Source organism: Callithrix jacchus, chromosome 22, assembly GCF_049354715.1.
Source record: "Callithrix jacchus isolate 240 chromosome 22, calJac240_pri, whole genome shotgun sequence".
Classification (NCBI taxonomy): Eukaryota; Metazoa; Chordata; class Mammalia; order Primates; family Cebidae; genus Callithrix; species Callithrix jacchus.
The window spans coordinates 13281921-13305978 of record NC_133523.1 but is presented as its reverse complement, the minus strand read 5'-3'; the positions used below and the strand labels follow the sequence as shown (position 1 = coordinate 13305978).

The 24058-nt window shown below is 50.3% G+C and overlaps 1 protein-coding gene, 1 long non-coding RNA gene and 1 pseudogene across 8 annotated transcripts in view; 2 read left to right on the top strand and 1 right to left on the bottom strand.

Moving 5' to 3' along the window:
- The window catches only part of DNAJB1 (DnaJ heat shock protein family (Hsp40) member B1), a 43334-nt gene extending 31706 nt beyond the window's left edge, over positions 1-11628 (top strand). For 3 of the 6 annotated variants that reach the window (XM_035284998.3, XM_078360822.1, XM_035285000.3), the window contains 3 exons: positions 1620-1743; positions 9373-9953; positions 10229-11628. In XM_035284998.3, the coding sequence (XP_035140889.1) occupies positions 9462-9953; positions 10229-10459 (723 nt within the window). In that variant the 5' untranslated portion in view covers positions 1620-1743; positions 9373-9461 and the 3' untranslated portion in view covers positions 10460-11628. Of the gene's footprint in view, positions 1-1619; positions 1744-8031; positions 8291-8569; positions 8683-9372; positions 9954-10228 lie in introns of those variants that run through there. The other 3 variants (XM_035284997.3, XM_035284999.3, XM_035285001.3) reach the window with 3 other exon arrangements.
- LOC144580856 (uncharacterized) lies at positions 226-8879 on the bottom strand. 2 transcript variants are annotated; one of them, XR_013531091.1, is made up of 3 exons: positions 8644-8879; positions 1581-1670; positions 226-400 (listed from the first exon to the last, which is right to left on the bottom strand). It is a non-coding gene; the product is annotated as an uncharacterized LOC144580856 (long non-coding RNA). The 2 variants fall into 2 exon arrangements; XR_013531090.1 differs by lacking the exon at positions 8644-8879 and adding an exon at positions 7674-7796.
- A 116-nt stretch (positions 11629-11744) lies between the features above and the next one.
- LOC128930440 (nudC domain-containing protein 2 pseudogene) lies at positions 11745-18365 on the top strand (annotated as a pseudogene).
- Positions 18366-24058: the final 5693 nt, after the last annotated feature.

Sequence of the window (24058 nt, the reverse complement as noted above, 5' to 3'; positions counted from 1 at the left end):
TTGGTTTGGAAACAGAGGCTCATTCTGTCCCCCAGGCTGGAGTTCAATGGAGTTCAATTCGAGAATGACGATTCACCGCAACCTCCCCCTCCCAGGTTCAACCAATTCTCATGCCTTAGCCTCCCAAGTAGCTGGGATTACAGGTGCCTGCCACCACACCTAGCTAATTTTTGTATTTTTTTTAGCAAAGACAGGGTTTCGCCAGGCTGGTCTTGAACTCCTCACCTCAGGTGATGCTCATGCCTCAGCCTCCCAAAGTGCTGGGATTATAGGCGTGAGCCACCGCACCCAGCCTGCTCGGCCCTATATTTGTCTCTGCTTGACGTTGTCCAGAATGGTGTCTAGTGGTTCCATGGGGCCACTGAGTCCTTGAAATGGGGCTGGTCCAAACTGAGACGCCCTGTAAATGAAAAATACATCAGTTTCTGGCTGGGTTCGGTCTCCAACTCCTGGCCTCAAGTGACTGACCACTATGGCCTCCCAAAGCACTGGGATTACAGAAGTGAGCCATCGTGCTGGGGCGTCTTTTTATATTTTGAGTGTGCCCATTAGAACATTTAAAATCACAAACAGAGCTCACATTTGTGGCTGACAGTTGTGCAACGTTTTTCTGTTTTTTTTTGGACAGTCTTGCTTGTTCCGTCACCCAAGCTGGAAACCAGTGGCGCAATCATAGCTCACTGTGACCCTGGACACCACACTTGAGGAGATCCTAACACTTCTATGTTGCCTAAGCTGGCCTCAAACTACTGGACTCAAGCGATCCTCCTGCTTTTACCTCCCAAAGAGTTCAGATTACAGGGATGAGCCACCTTGCCCCGCCCCCATACACTATATTTTTTGAGACAGAGTTTGTAGCCCAGGCTGGAGTGCTATGGTGTGATCTCAGCTCACCGCAACTTCCGCCCCCTGGGTTCAAGCGATTCTCCTGCCTCAGCCTCCCAAGTAGCTGGGATTACAGGCATGCACCACCACCCCTGGCTAATTTTGTATTTTTAGTAGAGATGGGGTTTCTCCATGTTGGTTAGGCTGGTCTTGAACCTCCAACCTCGGGTAATGTGCCCGCCTCAGCCTCCCAAAGTGCTGGGATTACAGACGTGAGCCACTGCACTGGACCCTCTTACACTATTTTTATTGGACAGTACTGATCTGAGATCATGGCATGCTTTGGCACCCTTGATTGTTATGAGCAAGCTGGGGACACACACATGGGTATTCATGCCTGCAAACACTCAAGACCTCAGACAAGCTGGGTGCGGTGGCTCACGCCTATTATCCCAGCACTTTGCAAGGCTGAAGCAGGTGGACCACCTGCTTCAGGAGTTTGAGACCAGCCTGGCAAAGATGACGAAAACCCATCTCCACTTAAAATACAAACATTAACCTGGCATGGTGTTGGGTGCCTGTAATCCCAGCTACTCAGGAGGCTGAGGCAGGAGAACTGCTTGAACCTGGGAGGTGGAGGTTGCAGTGAGCCAAGATCATGCCACTGCACTCCAGCCTGGGTGACAGAGCAAGAATCTGTCTTGAAGAAAAAAAAAAAAAAAAAGATTTCAGACAGGCAAAAGAGCAGGCAGTACCTGGCACACTTCTTCACCTTTCTTTACTCCTGTTTCCAGGTCCTACTCCTGAGCCTTCATCAGCTGTTGGACCATCCGGAATTCACAGACCTGTCATCAGAGACATGATGAGAAGTCCTTAAAGATAGATCGCTGATTCACAAGGGAGCAGGTGGAGGCAAGGGTGAGTCAGTGCTTGGAACTCAGTCATCCAGATTCGGCTCTGGAAACTTCTGAACCTGTAGCCTTTGGGGATCCCTGACTCCGAATACAGGAAGCCAAGGCTACGTGGTCTTCAGGAAACTCCTTATCTTTTTCACTGGTGCTATCTGGGGAAAACAGGTGAAAACATGAAGGTGTTTTGTTTGTGTGCCTTCAAAAGCAAAACTCGGGGGCTCACACCTGTAATCCCAGCACTTTGGGAGGCCAAGGCAGGCAGATCACCTGAGGTCAGGAGTTCAAGACCAGCCTGACCAACATGGAGAAACCCTGTCTCTACTAAAAATAAAATACAAAAAATGAGCCAGGCATGGTGGCGAATGCCTGCAATCCCAGCTACTCAGGAGGCTGAGGCAGGAGAATTGCTTGAACCTGGGAGGCAGAGGTTTTGGTGAGCCAAGATGGCATCACTGCACTCCAGCCTGGGCAACAAGAGTGAAATTCCATCTCTGGAAAAAAAAAAAAAAAAGAAGAAGAAGAAGAAGCTGGCAGAAAGGCAGGATCCATCCTCCAAAGTAAAATTCCTCTTTGTTTTTGAGGGTGTAGCAGGCTCGAGGAACCCCTTGTTTACCAATCTGGTTTCCAGTACCCAGGCTCTCAGCAGAAATGAAATCCACCCTTAGAATAAAGACTGGACACTTTGTTCAAGCCACTGAGGACACTGTACCGTGGCCCCCTGACGGTGCCTGTCAGTAGAGACAGCTAGATCTTGCTGGTGTCCTCACAGCCCCAGCACAGTGGCTGATTCATAATGGTGACTGGTAGATCTGTTGGGTTCCTGCTGAACTGATTGTACCTTTATTAAAGTAATTTCCAAGGGAGAAACTGCAAGAGATGTCCTCGGCTGTGGCAGCTTCCAAGGATGATGTGGGCTTCCTGGGACCTCAGGTTTGAGGGAACCCAAGATCACTTTAATGTCAGAGATCTGATGTGTTTGGTCATGTCTTGTCTCACAAGCTCCTTTTCTATTTCCCATGGGCAGGGCAGGTCAGAACCTGGCTTGGTTGTTTTTGTGAGGCATGTGTGATTGAGCTGGCTCACTAGTGTGTGAAGGAAGGTGAAGCTGGGATGAGACGAGCCAGGGCTGGTTAGCAATTTTCTGCTGTGTCAGGAATCCCAGAGAGAGGTTTCCCAAGCCCTAGCCTGTCTTGCCTGGGATGTTTGGTTTTTTCCTTGTTTTTTTTTTTTTTTTTTTTTTTTTTTGTTTGTTTGTAATTGAAGTATCATTGACATGCAGTGAAATTCACCCATTTTAGTGTACAGCTCTGAAAACATACAGTCAGGCAGCCACCACTACAATCAAGATGTAGAACATTTACATCATCCGCCAACATTCTCCAAATTACCCATTTGTTGCAGGTCCCAGCCCCTGGCAACTACTCATCTGTTTTTTGTCCTGATACTTTTGCCTTTTCCAGAAGGTCGAGTAAAATGGAATCATGCAGCCTTTTGAGCCTGGCTTCTTTCACCCATATAATGCATTTCAGGTTCATCTGTAACGGGTTTTTTTTTTGTTTGTCTGTGTGTCTGTAGCTCGTTCCTTTTTGTGGCTGAATAGTATTCCATTGTGTGGATGGATCACATTTGTTCATTCATCTACTGAAGGACAGATTTAACAGCTGCAACTAATAACTGATAAAGCCTCAGCAAACATTTGCTCATGAAATTTCGTAAATGAACAAAAGTTTTTATTTCACCTGGGTATCCCATTAGGAGTGGGATTGCTGGCTTATATGGCTGTAGTGCTTTTGACGGTCTTTTTTTTTTTTTTTTTTTTTTTAATTATAAAGACGGGGTTTCACCATGTTGGTCAGGCTGGTCTTGAACTCCTGACCTCAGGTGACCCGCCCTCCTTGGCCTCCAAAGTGCTTGGATTACAGGTGTGAGCCACCATGCCCAGCCTTTTTTTTTTTTTTTTTTAAGATGGAGTCTCGCTCTGTCACCCAGGCTGGAGTGCAGTGACATGATCTCAGCTCAGTGTAACCTCCACCTCCCAGGTGCAAGTGATTCTCCTGCTTCAGCCTCAAGTAGCTGGGATTACAGATGTGTGCCACCATACCTAATTGTTACCTTTTTAGTAGAGACAGGCTTTCACCATGTTGGCCAGGCTGGTCTCAAACTCCTGACCTGAAGTGACCCACCTGCCTCAGCCTCCCAAAGTGCTGGTATTATAGGCATAAACCACTGCACCTGGCCTTGAAGATCTTTTTAAAATTTATTTTGTCCTACCTGCAGATACCAAAGAAAAAAAATTAAAATTTATTTTGATTTTTATTTATTTCTGAGACAGGGTCTCACTGTTGCTCAAGGTAGAGTCATAGCTCACTGCAGCTTGGAACTCCTGAACTCAAGTGATCCTCCCACTTCAGCCTCCCAAGTAGCTGGCATGTGCCACCATGCCCAGCTACTTTCTTTTTCATTCTTTGTAGAGATGGAGTCATTATGTGGGCCAGTTTGATCTGGAACTCCTGGGCGCAAGCAGTATTCCTGCCTCAGCCTCCAAAGTGCTGGGATTACAAGTGTGAGCCACCACACCTGTCCTGAAGGACTCTTTGAACAGATGAAAAGCTGAAGACAGGAGTAATGCAATTTTTTTTAAAGCTTTATGATCATCTAAGTCACATTATACACAAGCTGAGTGTCTACTGAAAGCACTCAGTATGCTAAACACTTCAGCATTTTACTCACTGGGTGACCCTATGGAAGTCACATGACCTCTCAGAATCTCAGTCTCCCCACCTGTAAAATGGGTGTAGCAATAGCCTAGCCTTGGCCTGGCATGGTGGCTCACACCTGTAATCCCAGCACTTTGGGAGGCTGAGTCAGGTGATCACCTGAGGTCAGGAGTTCAAGACCAGCCTGGCCCATCTCTACTAAAACTACAAAAAATTAGCTGGATATGGTGGTGCTTGCCTGTAATCCCAGCTACTCAGGAGGCTGAGGCTGGAGAATCGCTTGAACCCAGGAGGCGGAGGTTGCAATGAGCTGAGATTGTGCCATTGCACTCCAACCTGGGCAACAAGAGTGAAACTCCATCTTAAAAAAAAAAAAAGATAGCCCAGCCTCATAGAGCTGTTGTGACAATTATATGAGTTAATATTCATTGAGCACTTGGAACCGGTTTGGTCATGTCAGTGTTAGATGTTGTTACATGCCTGTAATCCCAAAACTTGGGGAGGCCAAAGCTGGCAGATCACTTGAGCTCAGGTGTTTGGGACCGGCCTGGACAACAATGGCAAAACCCCATCTCTACCAAAAAATATAATACAAAAAATTAGCCGAGCATAGTGGTGGGCACCTGTGATCTCAACTACTCAGGAGGCTGGGGCGTGAGGATCATTTGAACCCAGGAGGTGGAGGTTGCAGTGAGCCAAGATTGTGCCACTGTATTCCAGCCTGGGTGACAGTGTGAGACCCTATCTCAAGAAAAAAAAAGGTGGAGGACTGGTTCAGTGGCTTACTCCTATAATTCCAGCACTTTGGGAGGCGGAGGCAGGTGGCTCACCTGAGATCAGGAGTTTGAGACCAGCCTGGCCAACATGGTGAAATCCCATCTCTACTAAAAATACAAAAATTAGCCGGGCGCCAGGCACGGTGGCTCAAGCCTGTAATCCCAGCACTTTGGGAAGTCGAGGCAGGTGGATCACCAGGTCAAGAGTTTGAGACCAGCCCAGCCAACATGGTGAAACCCCGTCTCTACTAAAAATACAAAAATTAGCCAGGTGTGGTGGCACGTGCCTGTAATCCCAGCTACCTGGGAGGCTGAGGCAGGAGAAGCGCTCGAACCCGGGAGGCAGAGGTTGCAGTGAGCCAAGATCATGGCACTGCACTCCAACCTGGGTAGCAGAGCAACACTCCTTCTCGGGGGAAAATAGGAAAATATATATACATGTTGTTCTCTCTCCCCATGATTGGTTCAGGACCCCTGCTCAAGTACAGTTATCAATGTCTAGGGAATTTCAGCACCCATCCTTCCTGGTTGTCCAGTTCTAGTCCAGAGTTCTTTCTGATGTGGTTACCTCGCAGGTCTTTGTGTGGGCAGAGAGAACCAGCTCCGCCTGATGGGCAGCAGGGCAGGCTGTGGCCATGGTCTTTTTCCTCAGGAATCCCTGTCTGCCCAGGCACAGCTGTCACTGGAAGCTTTCAGCTGTGATGCTTCAGGAAGAGGGTGATGGCTGAAGAGCACACCACTAAGCAAAATGGTTTGTCACCCCTTTGGCAATGCTTCCTTTGTGCCATGTCTGTCCTGAGCACTTTGCAAATGTTAACTCATGTAAACTTCAAAGCCCTTTTGATGTGGGTGTGACTGCTATCCTCTTTGTACAGATGAGGAGGCTGAGGCCAGCAATGGCTAAGTAACTAACCCCAGGTCACTCAGCCAGGAAATGCTGGAGCCGGGAATGAAGCCCGGCTGTCTGGTTCCAGAGCCAGTGTTACATGGCCCTGACCCTCCCGGACAGTTCTTCCAGGAATCTCCCCCACATCCTTGGGCCCTTCCCCAGTAGAACCCCTTTCTGAGCCTCCTCTTCCCATCAGCCCTGTTCTTGACCAAGGCACCCCAGACTTTCAGAACCAAATGGGATCACGTTGCCCACAACTGAGGAAACAGAGGACTTGAAAGGTGTATGACACACCTATGTCCCCCAAATCATAAAGGTAGTGGGAAGAGAAAGAGATTCACTTAAGAACGGGGAATATTTATGAGGCTCTGTATTCCAGGCCTTGGTGATCCAGTGCAGACAGAACGTGGCCTCTGCCCAGGTGGCAATCTCAGACTGGGAGGGAGGATGCATGCCAAGGAACAAGATGATTTCAAATTTAGCAGCAAGTCCTCTTGAGAAGGCAGTAAAGTGAAGGGGGTGGAACTGGGAGGACCTTGGGAGGTGAGCTTTCGTCCAGATCCTCACCTTGCTTTAGGAGGTGAGACCAGAAGCCATCTCCGTCGCAACGGCCTTCTCCCCACATCTGGGAGAATAGTGCTGGTGGGTTCTTTGTTCATTTTATTTTCTCATTATGTTGGTTTTTTGTTTTGAGAGGGAGTCTTGCTCTGTCACCAGGCTGGAGTGCAGTGGCCCGATCTTGGCTCACTGCAACCTTAGCCGCCCCGGTTCAAGCAATTCTCCTGCCTCACCCTCCCAAGTAGCTGAGACGACAGGTGCATGCCACCAGGCCTGGCTAATTTTTTTGTGTTTTTAGTAGAGACGGGGTTTCACCATTTGGCCAGGATGGTCTCAATCTCTTGACCTTGTGATCTGCCTGCCTCAACTTCCCAAAGTGCTGGGATTACAGAAAGTGCCGGCCTTTTTTTTTTTTTGAGATGGAGTTTTGCTCTGTTGCCCAGGCTAGAGTGCAATGGCTGATCTCAGCTCACTGCAACCTCTGCCTCCCGTGTTTAAACTATTCTCAGGCCTCAGCCTCCCAAGTACCTGGGATTACAGGTGTGTACCACCGCACCTGACAAATTTGTTATTTTTAGGAGAGACAGGGTATCACCATGTTGGCCAGGCTGGTTTCGAACTCCTAACCTCAGGCGATCCACCCAAAGTGCTGGGATTCCAGGCGTGAGCCACAGCGCGCTGCCTTTTGGTCATTTTAAACAGCTTCCTTATGTTGCCTAGGCTGGTCTCCAACTCCTAGCCTCAAGCGATCCTCCCGTCTTGGCCTCAGAAAGTGATGGGACTACAGACGTGAGGCCCGGCGCCCAGCCTGGTGCGTTCTTTTATTTCCATATTACAAATAAAACGGGGCTCCTGGGTTAGGCAGACACAGGCAGTTCGTGCAGCGTCACCCGGAGGGAGCCCACAGCGGGCCCAACGAGACAAGTGTGGGCAAGTTCATCATCTCCTGGGGAAAGGTCGGGGTAGCCCCAGGCCCCACCCCTTCCCTAAACGGCACCTTCGTCGTGCCTCCCGACCCACTGACTCAGGCGGAGGGCGGGGCGCAGAGTCGCTGGGGCCGCGTAGAGAGTGAAAGAAGGCCACCACTGGCTCGTCCCGGAAGTTGGGCGGGGCCTCCTCCGACCTGGGTGCGCGCCGCGGGGAGGCGTTGCCGACGGCGGAGCAGGAGGGGGTGTGGCTCCGCGCGGGCGGCCGTTGACGCCGAGGCCCCGCTCCGGATGTCGCGCGTCGCGGACTGGGCGGCGGCGATTGGCCGGCCCGGCTGGGGGGGGCGGGGCGGAAGGTTCTGGAGGGGGCTGGCGGGCTCTGGAAGCTTCCGCCGGACGGGTATATAGAGTCCGGGACCGGGCGGCGGTGGAGCCGGGGTACGGCGGTTGTGGGGCGGCGGGCCGCAGGCGGGGGCCATGGGCAAAGACTACTACCAGACGCTGGGCCTGTCCCGCGGCGCGTCGGACGAGGAGATCAAGCGGGCCTACCGTCGCCAGGCGCTGCGCTACCACCCGGACAAGAACAAGGAGCCCGGCGCCGAGGAGAAGTTCAAGGAGATCGCCGAGGCCTACGACGTGCTAAGCGACCCGCGCAAGCGCGAGATCTTTGACCGCTACGGGGAGGAAGGTGCGTGGGCGCGGCCCCGCCGTTTGACAGGCGGGGAAACCGAGGCACGCCGGCCGCTCTGGGTGCCTCCCCCCTCCGGGGAGGACGCCCCGGGCCCGGGGGCTAAGCTGCTCCGCCCTCGGGCCAAGCGGGCCTCCGCCCTCGGATTGGTGGCCGCGGGGTGGGAGGAGGAGCCTTGGCCCAGCCGCTCGCCCAGAATCTTCTAGCAAGTCTGGGGCTGCCCCTCCCTGGGCGCGTCCTCCCGAGGCCCGGAGCAGCCCCGGGGTGCGGTGCAGGGGCAGTGGGGCCGTGTGGGAGCCGGAGGGCGGACGACGGGGACGGCGCGGCGGAGCGCACTGCGGGCCGGGGCTTACCTAGGTTCGGCCGCCGGGGTCTGCAGGGCGGCGTCTCAGGTTCAGCTGCGGGCGCCGGGCTGCGAATGCGGGCGCCGACCCTCGCGGGCTTGCGGGCGGGGATGGGATAATACCTGGAAAGCGATGACCTGGCCCCGGCCGGGCACGCAGGAGGCAGCGGCGCCCACTGCGGCCGCCCAGGTGCAGAGAGCGGGGCTTTTTGTCCATGTGCTGGTTGATGACTCAGGCTGGATTCTGGGCTTAATTGGAGGAATGAACTGACTTTCTATGCAAGCATGGTGGCAGTGAATGCTAGTGTGTGAGGGTTCAAAAACTCCCCATCTATTTTTTTTCCTTATTTTTACTCTTCTCATCAGTGGTCCTAAAATGTTGAGAGTAAACACTTACCGAAAGCCCACCCTGGACCGTGTCTTAAGCCATCCTTGGTGACATAGCCAGGGGGATGAGTCAGTCCAGGGATGGTAGGGCATGGGTGGCACCTGGAGGTGGATACCTAACTGCATGAGTCCTTTGCCACTGTCACACTACACGGAAGTACTGGGGTGGGGGGCGTCTCTGCTGCTGCAGTGAGAGGTAGAAACCTGGGGTTCTTCCTCGCTCTCCCCTGACAGGCTAAAAAAAGTTCCTCCCCCATGGCTTCCAAGCTTCCTCCCCCCAGCCCCCAAAAGGGAAGCTCCTTGAGAGAGGCTGCTGTTCAGCCATCTGACTGCTTCCAATTCTGCTTTTTAGGGCTAAAGGGCAGCGGCCCCAGTGGCGGTAGCGGTGGTGGTGCCAATGGTACCTCTTTCAGCTACACATTCCATGGAGATCCTCATGCCATGTTTGCTGAATTCTTCGGTGGCAGAAATCCCTTTGACACCTTTTTTGGGCAGCGGAACGGGGAGGAAGGCATGGACATTGACGACCCATTCTCTGGCTTCCATATGGGCATGGGTGGCTTCACCAACATGAACTTTGGCCGCTCCCGCCCTGCCCAAGAGCCCGCCCGAAAGAAGCAAGATCCTCCAGTCACCCACGACCTTCGGGTCTCCCTTGAAGAGATCTACAGCGGCTGCACCAAGAAGATGAAAATCTCCCACAAGCGGCTAAACCCCGATGGAAAGAGCATTCGAAATGAAGACAAAATCTTGACCATCGAAGTGAAGAAGGGGTGGAAAGAAGGGACCAAAATCACATTCCCCAAGGAAGGAGACCAGACCTCCAACAACATTCCAGCTGATATTGTCTTTGTTTTAAAGGACAAGCCACACAATATCTTTAAGAGAGATGGCTCTGATGTCATTTATCCTGCCAGGATCAGCCTCCGGGAGGTAAGGTGCCAGGTGGGGCAGTGGCTGTAGATGGCTGCTCTTTGAAGCAGATAACTATTTGCTGAGCAAATGTGTTGGGGCATGTGGTACATGCCAGGTTAGGGGCACAAAGTGAACAGGACTGCTGGAGCTTTCATGGTGGTGACGTGTAGATCTGGGAACCAGGTCTTGGCTGCACAGGCCTGATGGGTCTTACTCTTTGCCAGATGGCCTCTGGGCAAGAGCTGAGCCTCTTGAGCCAGCTTCCATCTAATGCTGTCCCTTTGCTTTCCAAGGCTTTGTGTGGCTGCACAGTGAACGTCCCTACTCTGGACGGCAGGACCATACCCGTGGTGTTCAAAGATGTCATCAGGCCTGGCATGCGTCGAAAAGTTCCTGGAGAAGGCCTCCCCCTCCCCAAAACGCCCGAGAAACGTGGGGACCTCATTATTGAGTTTGAAGTGATCTTCCCCGAAAGGATTCCCCAGACATCAAGATCTGCACTTGAGAAGGTTCTTCCGATATAGCTACCTGAGCTCTCCAGACTGACTAGGGACCTTTCCAGAGCTCAAGGATTTCTGGACCTTTCTACCTATTGTGGACCATGAGAGGGCGGAGGGCCCAGGGAGGGTTTTCATACTGCTGAATGTTTTCCAGAGCATATATTACAATCTTTCAGAGTCATACACTAGACTTAAGTGGTTTTTTGAGCAATAGGACATCAGGTGGTGGGAACAGCAGGAAAAGGCATTCCAGTCTGCCCCACTGGGTCCGGCAGCCCTCCCAGGAGGGGCCCACATCCTCCTCCTCCAGTCCCTGTCCAGGGGTGAGAGGCAGACAGACCAGCAGCTGGACTTGATGCTTGTGTCCCTTTGCTTCTGGCTGGTAGATGGTGTCAAGCTGCCGCCAGACCCTGTACACTCCTCCGTCTCTGTTGTGTGATCAGTTTGTGATTTATTCTGTATTTGTCTCCCATGTCTTAATCTTCCCCTGAAGAATCCTGTCTTCTCTTTGGCCATCTCAAATTGAGAACCTCTAAACTATTCCTGCAGAACTGCCTGGCTGGCGCCCACAAGCAATACCTCTTGTTCCAGCAGGACCAAGGGAGCCAGTCTCCAGCAAGTGACTCCAGTAAGTGCAGCACCTCTCGCTGGAGGGTGTGGAAGCCCGGCCCCAGCAAGGGACCCTCCGGACCTCTGGCTCTAGGGAAGCTGAATGTGCTCACTGTGGGTCACACTTTCCATTTCTGTCAGGCAATCTTGTCACACCTGGGCCGTACCAGTGGCCTAGGTAATTTTTTGTTTCATGGACTCTGGACTCTTTCAAAGGGATCTGATCCTTTTGAGTTTTGCACAGCCCTAGATATAATCCCTTTTGATAAAAGGGTCTTTGCTTCTGATTACAGGAGCACTGTGGAACGTCTGTAAATATGTTTTTATAATTAATTCCGTGTATAGTTGGTGTACACTCAAATAAAACCAGTCCCCAGCAGCCGCTGCTCTCTGTACAGGGCCATAATGGAATTCTGAAGAAATCTTGGGGAAGGAGGGGGAGTTGGAACAAATGTCTGTTCCCTCGACACCAGTTGGGTGCTCAGACCTTTAGACTCATTGTAAGTTGCCACTGCCAACATGAGACCAAAGTGTGTGACTTGTTGATGCAGTGCGACAGCATTAAAGACTGATGCTAAACCTCAGGAGAGAAGTCCTGTGACTCTGTTTGAGGGTTCTGCTGGTTTGGGGGGGTGGAGTGAGGACCTGGGCATCCCTCCAGGTGCAGTCAAGATGGGAGGGTGGGATGGGCTGGAGGCAAGTACCCTGCAAGAGAAAGATAAGTCTCCCTTCCTGGGCCTGAAGTGGGTTGGAGAACTTCCACCCAGACTCTGGGTACAAACAACCAGAGACCCAAGCACACTGGCCTTGGGGATCATTTTTTGATGAAGGTTGGGGGAGGCAGGGTGTAGTTCCTAATACTCCTCCTTTTCTTCAGGGCCCCTGGCTTTTCCAACAGACCGCTGCCCTGGGGCCAAGGGGGCAACCCAGGGTCTGGCCTCTTAATTCCGTATCACTCCTTTCCTGCTAGAACTGCTTGCACGTCCTGAACTTGGCCAAACCGGAACTCCAGGGCCTGCCCAGGACTCGCCCCACCCTAGAGAAGCCCCATTTCCTGCCTTGGCTTTATTTGTAGGCCACTGAAGCTGCTTTTACTTTGTAACTTTTTTTAAAGAGCTGGTTTTATTATAAGGTAAGTAATTACTCAGGCTTAAAACAATGTATCACTGCTTTGCTGCAACATGTTCCCAAGTGGAAACATTGTATAAAGACCAGGAGCAAGGCTCAGGGCTGTCACCACAGGGCTTTGGAAGACCAAGGTGGGCAGATCACTTGAGCTCAGGAGTTTGAGACCAGCCTGGGCAGCACTGAGAAACCTCATGTCTACAAAAAATAAAAATTCAGCCGGGGGTGGCAGCGTACACCTATAGACCCAGCTATTTATGTGACTGAGGCAGGAGGATCACTTGAGCCCAAGAAGTAGATGACCCAGTGAGCTGTGTTTGTGCCATTGCCCTCTAGCCTGGGTGACAAAGTGAAACCCTGTCTCAAGAAAAAAAAAAAAAAACTATAAAAGTCAAACTGGACCAGGCATAGTGGCTCATGGGTGTAATCCCAGCACTCTGGGAGCCAAGGTAGGAAGATCACCTGAGGTCAGGAGCTTGAGACCAGCCTGGTCAACATGATGAAAACCCCATCTCTACTAAAAATAACAAATTAGCCAGGCATGGTGGTACACGCCTGTAATCCCAGCTACTCAGGAGGCTGATGCGTGAGAATCCCTTCAACCTGGGAGGTGGAGGTTGCAGTGAGCAAACGTGCTGCCACTGCACTCCAGCCTGGGGGACAGAGCGTTGTCTCAAAAAAAAAAAGTCAGGCTAAGAGTTGCTTTCCCTTCCCACTGAAACAGTTTAAGCACTGAAAACGGTCTAGGGGCAGCTCTGTCAGGCCAGGAGGACTTTGTGTAATGACTGGAAAGTTATATATACCGTTAATTAAAACATCTTACAAATTCAATAAACTTAGACTCTGTTCCTCAGTGGCTCCTGCCATGCTTCAGTTGCTTAGCAGCCCACAGATGTATATAGCCAGTGGCAATTGCTAGACAGGTCACGTCTCCAGGCTTTTCCCCAAAGGTAATACAGTGTCACTTTGAAGAGCAGCCACATTAAGCCAGGAGATGCCACCCCCATCAGGAGGTGACCCCTGGAATAACAGAGCTAAGAGATGTTTACCAAAGTATCCCAGGCACCAAGGTGACTGCAGAACTGACCTGACTGACCTCATTGGTGTCACAAATCCCCAGGGTTGCCATCCCCACCCCCAAGTCTCCACTATACACCAGCTCCCTGTGAACGTCATACAAAAGTGTCACAGACACGAAAGTGCACAATGCCTTAGGGTATGTACAGTTCTGGGAACTTACAAAAACACTACCAAGGAACCTACCCAGGGTGAGGAGTGGGGCACATAGTGAGGGGAAGATCTTAGTGGGAAGAGGACCCACACGTTTTTGCTTCTGGGTTTTTGTTTTCTTTTGTTTTCTTAAAGCCCACTGCTTGGCTTGTCTATCTTGGCCAGACATCTGGTGCACCCACATGCAAACTTTTCCCAAATTCTTGGGCTTTGTTTTTTTTTTAGTTGTTTTTTTTTTTTTTTTTTTTGAGACAGAGTCTCGCTCCGTCACCCAAGCTGCAGTGCAGTGGTGGGATCTCTGCTCACTGCAACCTCCATCTCCCAGGTTCAATCGATTTTAGGAGTAGTTGAGATTCCCTAGGGAAGGTCAGGCTTCCCTAGTAGCTGGGATTACAGGCATGTACCATCATGTCCAGCTAACTTTTGTATTTTTACTGGAGATGGGGTTTAATCATGTTGGCCCAGGATGACCTCAAACTCCTGACCTCAAGTGATCTGCCCACCTCAGCCTCCCAAAGTGCTGGGATTATAGGCATGAGCCACTGCACCTGGCCTTTTTTTTCTTTTTTTTAAAAAAAGCATTTTTGTGCTTCTTCCAAGAGAGTGAGTCTGTGCTTACGTAAGCATAAACGCAATTTCTAAATGTTCAGTTTTATTTTTTGACTGTGTAATCACAATACAAAACTGGAAAGGGTGCAGAGTGAAAGTCCTCCCTCCCACCCTGCCATCCAATTTCACACCCACAAACCAGGAACCAGTGTTCCCAGCCTCTCCTGTGCCTTTCCTGAGATGCTACAGGAAATACATTTTCCTTTTCCTTTTTTTTTTTTTTTTGAGAAGTGGTTTTGCTCTTCTTGCCCAGGCTGGAGTGCAATGGCGCTATCTCAGTTCTCTGTAACCTCTACCTCCCAGGTTCAAGCAATTCTCCTGCCTCAGCCTCCTGAGTAGCTAGGATTACAGGTGTGCACCACCACCCCCAGCTAATTTTGTATTTTTAGTAGAGACAGCTTCACCATGTTGGTCAGGCTGGTCTCATACTCCCAACCTCAAGTGATCCACCCACCTCGGCCTCCCAAAGTGCTGGGATTACAAGTGTGAGCCTCCACACCTGGCCACATTTTTCATTTCTTACACTAGGAGTATATACTGTATACTCTGCTTATCTTTTCTCTGGAACAAGTTGCTCTGAACATAAAGCATGAGGGTGAACTTCCTCATTCCCGTGCTATTCCACACCTTTGTTCGGTCAGGCCCACCCAGATGGGTGTGAAGATCTAGGTTATTGTTTGGTGACTCCTGACTGCTCTGATGCCCATGCTGGAGTTCAGTGGTGTGATCTCGGTTCGCTGCAACCTCCACCTCCCAAGTTCAAGTGATTCTCCTGCCTCAGCCTCCTGGGTAGCTGGGACTATAGGCATGCACTACCAAGCCCGGCTAATTGTTTGTATTTTAATAGAGAAGGAGTTTCACCATGTTGCCCAGGCTTGTCTGGAACTCTTGAGCTCAGGCAATCCACCTGCCTTGGCCTCCCAAAGTGCTAGGATTATAGGTGTGGTCCACTGCTCCTGGCCTCAGTCATTTTCTAATACAATAAAAAATAAAAATACACCAAAAAAATGCAAATAAGAAATGCAGTGTGACCTTGGGCAAGTGGCCTAACCTCTCTGTGCCTCTGTTTCGTCAATTGAAAAATGGGCATAACTCTCTGCTAAGTCTATAAGGATTTTAAGATTATATAGATATAGGCAGGGCACGGTGGCTCACACCTGTAATCCCAGCACTTTGGGAGGCCAAGGCGGGTAGAGGATCACTTGAGACCAGGAGTTTGAAACCAGCCTGAGCAACATAGTGAGACCCTATCTCTGCAAAAAGGAAAAACATACATATATGTACACACACACACACACACACACACACATACACACATATGGCCAGGTGCAGGCTGAGGCAGATAGATCACAAGTTCAGGAGTTCGAGACCAGCCTGGCCAAGATGGTGAAACCCTGTCTCTTTTGTATTTTGTAAATACAAAAATTAGCTGGGAGCGGTGGCAGGCGCCTGTAATCCCAGCTACATGGGAGGCTGAGGCAGGAGAATCGCTTGAACCCAGTAGGAGGAGGTTACAGTGAGCTGATATTGTGCCACTACACTCTAGCCTCTGTCTCAAAAAAAAAGAAGGCGGCTGCGGCCGGGAGGCAACTGGGGTATGTCGGCCCCATTTGAGGAGCAGAGTCGGGTGGTTCTGTGCGGGACCCCGTGGGGTCAGTGGTACCAGACCCTGGAGGAGGTGTTTATTGAAGTTCAGGTGCCACCAGGCACGTGCACCCAGGATATCCAGTGCGGCCTGCAAAGCCAGCATGTGGCACTGGCGGTGGGCGGCCACGAGATCCTCAAGGGCAAACTCTTTGATCTACAATAGCTGATGAGGGAACATGGACTTTGGAGGATAGAAAAATGGTTCGTATTGTTCTTACCAAGGCAGAGATGCAGCAAATTGTTGGACTTCTCTCCTAGAATCTGAATATGCAGCTGATCCTTGGGTACAAGACCAAATGCAGAGAAAGCTTACATTAGAGAGATTCCAAAACGAAAATCCTGGTTTTGACTTCAGTGGAGCAGAATTCTCAGGAAGTCACACTAAAGGTGGACCAGATTTCTCAAACCTTGAGAAATAACTGCTGTTTCTCCTGCGTTCTGTGGATCCTAGCAGATATTGCCAACTTAATCAGAGAAACAGATTATGTGATGGAAGAAAAATGGGGATGCCTACGTTAGACCAAGTGTGAAATAACAAGTAGTCTTTTCATGGGGAAGAAAGCTTATTTATGTAATCAATTTTTTTTGTTGGTGGTGGGGAGGGGTAGGAGATGGAGTCTTGCTCTGTTGCCCAGGCTGGAGTGCAATGATGCTATCTCAGCACATTGCAACCTCTGCCTCCTGGTTTCAAGCGATTCTCCTGCCTTGGCTTTCCAAGTAGCTAGGTTTAGAGACATGTGCCACCACACCCAGCTAATTTTTTGTATTTTTAGTAGAGATAGGGTTTTACTATATTGCCAGGCTGGTCTGGAACTCCTGACCTCAGATAATTCACCCCTTAGGCCTCCCAAAGTGCTGGGATTACAGGTGTGAACCATCATGCCTGGCTATTCATTTAAATTAAACCTTGTTTGCAGTCATGTCCTCGGCCTCACAACTTGCATAGCTGAGTGAAATAAAAAGTTTAGGCATCTGTGAAACAAAAAAAAAGAAAAAGAAATACATACACACCAGGGAGAACTTTGTGTCATTTCTTATTATAGTCTTTTTAATTGAAAAAATAAAATTTTTTTGAGACAGTCTCTGTCACCCAGGCAGGAGTGCAATGGAGCAGTGTTGGCTCACTACAACCTCCCGGCTTCAAGCAATTCTTGTGCCTCAGACTTTCTAGTAGCTGGGACCACAGGTGTGCACCACCATGCCTGGCTAATTTTTGTAATTTGAGTGGAGGTGGGCTTTTGCCATGTTGTCCAGGATGGTCTTGAACTCCTAGACTCAAGTGATCTGCCCACCTCTGCCTCCCAAGGCGCTGGAATTACAAATCTGAGCCCCTGCACCCCGCCATCATTACATTCTGTTTGTTTTTTGTTTGTTCGAGAGGGAGTCTCACGCTGTCACCCAGGCTGGAGTGCAGTGGCACCATCTTGGCTCACTGCAACCTCTGCCTCCCGGGTTCAAGCGATCTCCTGCCTCAGCCTCCTGAGTAACTGAGATTATAGGCAAGCATCACCACACTTGGCTAATTTTTGTATTTTTAGTAAAAATGGGGTTTCACCATGTTGGCCGGGCTGGTCTCGAACTCCTGACCTCAGGTGATCAGCCTGCCTTGGCCTCCCAAAGTGCTGGTATTACAGGAGTGAGCCACCACACCCAGCCATCATTATGTTCTTATGTGATGATTTTTTAGATCACAACTTGTAACCCCAAAACTGAGGTGAGTCTGGGGTCTTGGGGGCCAGTGCTCTTTGATGAGTTCCAGGAATCAAATCTCCAGACAAGCCACTGAGACCCTCAGCTCAAGCCCTGGCTCTTGCCCAGTCTGCGGAAGCCATACTTCAAGCAGGAGCACCCCAGGCCTGCTCTTAACAACCTGCTCATTCAACAGAAGTAGCAGAGCACTGGGCTCCAGAGCTGGGCAGCCCTGGGTTTGAATCCCAGCTCCTCCATTCTGCTGCTGTATTTCCTTAAGCAAGTAACTTCACCTCTCTGAGTCGCAGTGGCCTCCTTTGAAAAATGAGCCAGAGTTAGACACGGTGGCTCACACCTGTAATCCCAGCACTTTGGGAGGCCAAGGCAGGAGAATGGCCTGTGCCCAGGAGTTCGAGGCTGCGGTAAACTGTGATTGCACCACTGCACTCCAGCCTGAGCAACAGTGCAAGACTGTGTCTCATAAAATAAAATAAAATAGGCCGGGCATGGTGGCTCATGCCTGTAATCCCAGCACTTTGGGAGACTGAGGCAGGCAGATCATGAGGTCAGGAGATCGAGACCATCCTGGCTAACATGGTGAAACCCCGTCTATACTAAAAATACAAAAAATTAGCCAGGCATGGTAGTGTGTGCCTGTAGTCCCGGATACTCAGGAGGCTGAGTCAGGAAAATTACTTGAACCTGGGACGTGGAGTTTGCAGTGAGCTGAGATTGCACCGCTGCACTCCAGCCTGGGTGACAAGATCGAAACTCCATCTCAATAAAGAAATAAAGAAATAAATAGAGACCTGGTGCAGTGCCTCAGGCCAGTCATCCCAGCACTTCAGGAGGCTGAGGTGAGCAGATCACCTGAGATCAGGAGTTTGAGACCAGCCTGGCCAACATGATGAAACCTCGTCTCTACTAAAATTACAAAATTAGGCAGGTGTGATGATGTGCACCTATAATCCCAGCTACTCAGGAAGCTGAGACAGAAGAATCACTTGAACCCCAAAGTGAAGGCTGCAATGAGCCAAGATCACACACTCCAGCCTGGGTGACAGAGCAAGACTCTGTCTCGAAAGAAAGAGAGAGAGAGAGAGAGAGAGAGAGAGAGAGAGAGAGAGAGAAAGAAAGAAAGAGAAAGGAAAAGAAAAAAAAATAGAAGTAACAGGAAACAGAAGTCCAGTCCTCATAAAGGTGCTGTGACATCTGGGCGAGGTAGTGCCTTTAGGAAGCAAAAGAATATAGCGATGAGGGTTTGGGCTTAGTGGCTCACACCTGTAATCCCAGCACTTTGGGAGGCCGAGGAAGGCAGATCATGAGGTCAGGAGATCGAGACCATCCTGACTAACATGGTGAAACCCCGTCTATGCAAAAAATACAAAACATTAGCGGGGCATGGTGGTGTGCGTCTGTAGTCCCAGCTACTCAGGAGGCTGAGTCAGGAGAACTACTTTAACCTGGGAGGTGGAGGTTGCAGTGAGCTGAGATCGTGCCACTGCATTCCAGCCCGGGTGACAGAGCGAGACTCCATCTCAAAAAACATATATATATATATATATAGCAGTGGGGACCCCAGCTTCTGGGGGTGGGGTGGGGATGCCAAGTCCAAGTTCTGCTCACTACATTTCCTTGAACAAATGACAAAACCTTTCAGAGCCTCAGTTTTCTTCCATGTATAACAGGACTGACTAATCAAACGTCGCAAGCCCTCCTTTCTCACTCTCCTGGAGCTAGAACTCAAGACAGCTAATCCCCAAGAAGCGCTTTATCCAGGCCAGGAATAGAGCAAGCATGCATAACATTAGCAAATATACCTAAAGCACTTAGCAGAAAACCTGCCCCAGGCTGGCCACAGCAGCTCACCCCTGTAATCCCAACACTGTGGGAGGCCAAGGCAGGTGGATCACTTGAGGTCAGGAGTTGAAGGCCAGCCTGGCCAATGTGGTGAAACCCTGTCTCTACTAAAAAAACAAAAATTAGCTGGGCATGGTGGTGTGTGCCTGTAGTCCCAGCTACTCGGGAAGCTGAAGCAGGAGAATCACTTGAACTTGGGAGATGGAGGTTGCAGTGAGCAGAGATTATACCACTGCACTCCAGCCTGGGTTACAGAGCAAGACTGTCTCAAAAAAAAAAAAAAAAAAAAAGGAAAGAGACCTGTCCCAGGTCTCCCTAAATATTAGCCATGCTCGGCTAGGCACCAGGGCCCATGCCTGTAATTCAGCACTTTGGGAGGCCGAGGACAGTGGATCATGAGGTCAGGAGATCGAGACCAGCCTGGTCAACATAGCAAGACCCCATCTCTAAAAAAAAAATTAAAAATTGGGCCGGGCGCGGTGGCTCATGCCTCTAAACCCAGCACTTTGGGAGGCCAAGGCAGGTGGATCACAATGTCAAGAGATTGAGACCATCCTGGTCAACGTGGTAAAACCCCATCTCTATTAAAAATAAGAAAAAATTGGCTGGGCATGGTGGCGCGTGCCTGTAATCCCAGCTACTCAGGAGGCTGAGGCAAGAGAATTGCCTGAACCCAGGAGGCGGAGGTTGCGGTGAGCCAAGACCGTGCCATTGCACTCCAGTCTTGGTAACAAGAGCGAAACTCCGTCTCAAAAAAAAAATTAAAATAAAAATTATTCTGGCTTGGTGGCAAGTGCCTGTAGTCCTGGCTACTCAGGAAGCTGGGTTAGGATCACCCTAACCCAGGAGATGAAGGCTGCAGTGAGCCATGATTATGCCACTGCACTCCAGCCTGGGCAACAGAGGAAGACCCTGTCACCAAAAAAAAAAAAAAAAAAGAAGAAAAGAAAAGAAAGAGAAAATAAAAATAAAAATAAGAAATCTCAATGCACCAAAATTCCACTAAAAACTAAAAATTGGCCAGGCGCGGTGGCTCACACCTGTGATCCCAACACTTTGGGAGGCCAAGGCGGGGTGAATCACCTGAGGTCAGGAGTTTGAGACCAGCCTGGACAACATGGTGAAATCCTGTCTCTACTAAAAATACAAAAATTAATCCCAGCTACTCGGAAGGCTGAGGCAGGAGAATCGCTTGAACCTGGAAGGTGGAGGTTGCAGTGAGCCAAGATTGTGCCACTGCACTCCAGCCTGCGTGACAGAGCAAGACTGTCTAAAAACAAAAAACTAAAAAAAACTAAAAATGGCACAACACAACCAAGAAGCATCTATCTATGTTTTCTATGAAAGTCTAGGCCGGCTGACTTAGGTCACTTTGGGAGGCTGAGGCGGGCAGATCACAAGGTCAAGAGTTCCAGACCAGCCTGGCTATCAGGATGAAACCCTGTCTTTACTGAAAATACAAAAATTAGCCAGGCGTGGTGGTGCAGGCCAATAATTGCAGCTATTGGGGAGGCTGAAGCAGGAGACTCTCTTGAACCAAGGCAGAGGTTGCAGTGTGCCATTGCACTCCAGCCCGGGAGACAGAGTGCAACTCCATGTCAAAAAAAATAATCTAGGCCTTAAAGAACGTGCACTTATCTTCTCTCCCACATACCTGAGAGCACTTTCTGTTGACATTACACTTACTGGAGAGGAGACGGAGTCTGATTTTTTCAAACTCCGTGATTTATTTATTTGTATATTTATTTTTGATGTGGGGTTTCACTCTGTCGCCCGGTCTGTAGTGCAGTAGTGCAATCTCAGCTCACTGCAACCTCTGCCTCCTGGGTTCAAGCAATTCTCCTGCCTCAGCCTCCCAAGTAGCTGGGATTAGAGGCATGCACCCCCATCCCTGGCTAATTTTTGTATTTTTAGAAGATATGGGGTTTCTTTTTTATTTTCTTTTTTTGTTTTGTTTTGTTTAAAGATGGGGTTTCACCATGATGGCCAAGCTGGTCTTGAACTCCTGACCTCAGGTCATCCACCCACCTCAGCCTCCCAAAGTGCTAGGATTACAGGTGTGAGCCATCTTGCCTTGGCTAAACTCCGTGATTTTTTTTTTTTTTTTTTTTTGAGACAGAGTTTCACTCTTGTTACCCAGGCTGTAGTGCAATGGCGCAATCTCAGCTCACCGCAACCTCTGCCTCCTGGGTTCAGGCAATTCTCCTGCCTCAGCCTCCTGAGTAGCTGGGATTACAGGCACGTGCCACCATGCCCAGCTAATTTTTTGTATTTTTAGTAGAGACGGGGTTTCACCATGTTGGCCAGGATGGTCTCGATCTCTTGACCTCGTGATCCACCCACCTCAGCCTCCCAAAGTGCTGGGATTACAGGCGTGAACCACTGCGCCCGGCCCCAAACTCCATAATTTTTAAGTAAGACACCTTCCCTCTTTGTCAGAGGGGCAGCAGTGACAATTGCAGGAGAATACTTGAAAATGTCCCCCACTCCGTGGCAACTGTGAGTTCCCTTGAGGTCACCACTCACATCCTAATAATCTGCATCACCAGTGGCCAGAGTGACGCTTGCCCCAAATCTGACCCTCTGAGTGTTCGCTAAGTGAATAATTAAGTGACAAAGTGATTCAGACAAGAGGACCTGCAACATTTTTTCCTATGATAATTCATGTCAGGGTATGTGCAGAGGAAGGATAACCCAGCCCTGGGGTCAGCTGGTGGTTCCCTCTGCCCCACCCACACCTGCCAGGGACCCCACCCCTGTGCCCTAATTTCTTCAACTCTCCCACCAGGGAGAAGCAGATATTCACTCTGGCTCCAGGAGAGCCCCTCTTTCCTGAAAGACCTTTTGTCTTTTTCTTTTTTCTCTTTCACTCTTTTTTTTTTTTGAGATTTAGTCTCACTATCACCCAGGCTGGAGTGCCATGACATGATCTTGGCTTACTGCAACCTCTGCCTCCTGGGTTCAAGCGATTCTTCCACCTCAGCCTCCTGAGTAGCTGGGATTACAGGCACCCACCATCATGCCCAACTAATTTTTGTATTTTCATAGAGTCAGGGTTTCCGCATGTTGACCAGGCTGGTCTTGAACTCCACCCACCTCAGCCTCCCAGTGTGCTAGGATTTCAGGCGTGAGCCATTGCACCCGGCATTAACAAGTGGGGGCGGCTCTCTCCTGCCTCCTGGTGGTTTCAGCCATCCTGAGCCTTCCTTGGGGTCATATCTGCATTGCTCCAGTCTCTGCCACGGCCCTCCCCGCTGTGTGCGTCTGTGTCTCCTTTTCTGTCTCTTGTAAGGACACCCGTCATTGGATTTCGGGGCCAACCACCCTAATCCAGGATGATCTCATCTCAAGATCCTCCACTGAATGACATCTTTGAAGACACTTACTCCAAGTAAGGTCACATTCACAGGTTCTGGAATGTGGGCATTCCTTTTAGGGTGGGGGCATCTTTCAACTCATTAAACTGACAGAGGCACTTTCCATAGGCCTGCAGCGTGGAGGGGAAGAGGGCTGGCAGGCCCCGGACCCACAAGCCAAGGCACAGAGCTTGTTAGGATGCAGGGAGGGGCTCCTGGACAATGAGCCAGGGATGAGGCCCCTAGGCTGGGGATCTGGGAACCAACACACACACACACACACACACACACACACACACACACACACACACAAGCCTGATGTGGCTGAAACTGAGAGAGCAGGAGAGAGCAGGACCGGGTGTGTTTAGGAATGAGACACACCAGGCCCTGCATTCCTGAGTTGGAAGAGAAATTGAGAGTTTAAGTCAGGAGGGGCAAGGCCCGATTTTCTTTCACATGGAAGTCAGAGCCAGGAACTGGGTAGTTTGCCTTCGTGGGATCCCAACGCTCCCCAGGAATATTATGCTGGACATCAGTGTGGCCAGGTGTGACTCCTAAAAAAAAAACACACTTTGGCTCACAGGGACAGGTTTTTTTGGGGACACATGGCCTCGGGGGGTGCGGTCCTTGGTCGAGAAGGAAGGTGACTTGATTCGGGTGCTCACGGACGCCCTCTGGCCGCTGTGCAGAGAACTGACTGTAGGGCTGACAGTGAGGGTGGAGCGGGAGGACCAGGGTGGAAGCCGCTGCACCGGGTGGGAGGTGATGGGGCTGGCTGGACTAGGAGAGGTGTGAGCAGGGTACGCCACCATACTAAGCTAATTTTTGTATTTTTAGTAGAGATGGGGTTTCACCATTAGCCAGGATGGTCTCAATCTCCCGATCTTAGGATCTGCCTGCCTAAGCCTCCCAAAGTGCTGGGATTACAGGCATGAGCCACCTCGCCCAACTGGATTTTTTTTTTTTTTTTTTTGAGACTAAGTCTTGCTCTGTCGCCCAGGCTGGAGTGCAGGAGCACAAAATCAGCTCACTGCAACCCCCGCCTCCTGGGTTCAAGTGATTCTCCTACCTCAGCCTCCTGAGTAGCTGGGATTACAGGTGTTCACCACCACACCCATTTAATTTTTGCATTTGTAGTAGAGACAGGGTTTCACCATGTTGGCCAGGATAGTCTCAATCTCCTGACCTTGTGATCCACCTGCCTTGGCCTCCCAAAGTGCTGGGATTACAGGCTTGAGCCACTGCACCTGGCCCGACACTGTCTCAAAAAATAAAAATAAAAATAAATCAGAAAGGAGATGCCCAGTGCCGCTTTGTGTCTTGAGCAATCACATAATCCCATCACCCCTTCTCTGGGCATTTCCTCATCACACAACAGGAGCCAGGTGGATCCTGGCTCAGGACTTTGCAGCCTCAGTCATGCTGTCCCCTGGGCTCTCCAAGAGTGCAGGGGGCAGCTCAGATGCCAGGCTCAGGCAGGGCAGGCAGCACAGTCCCA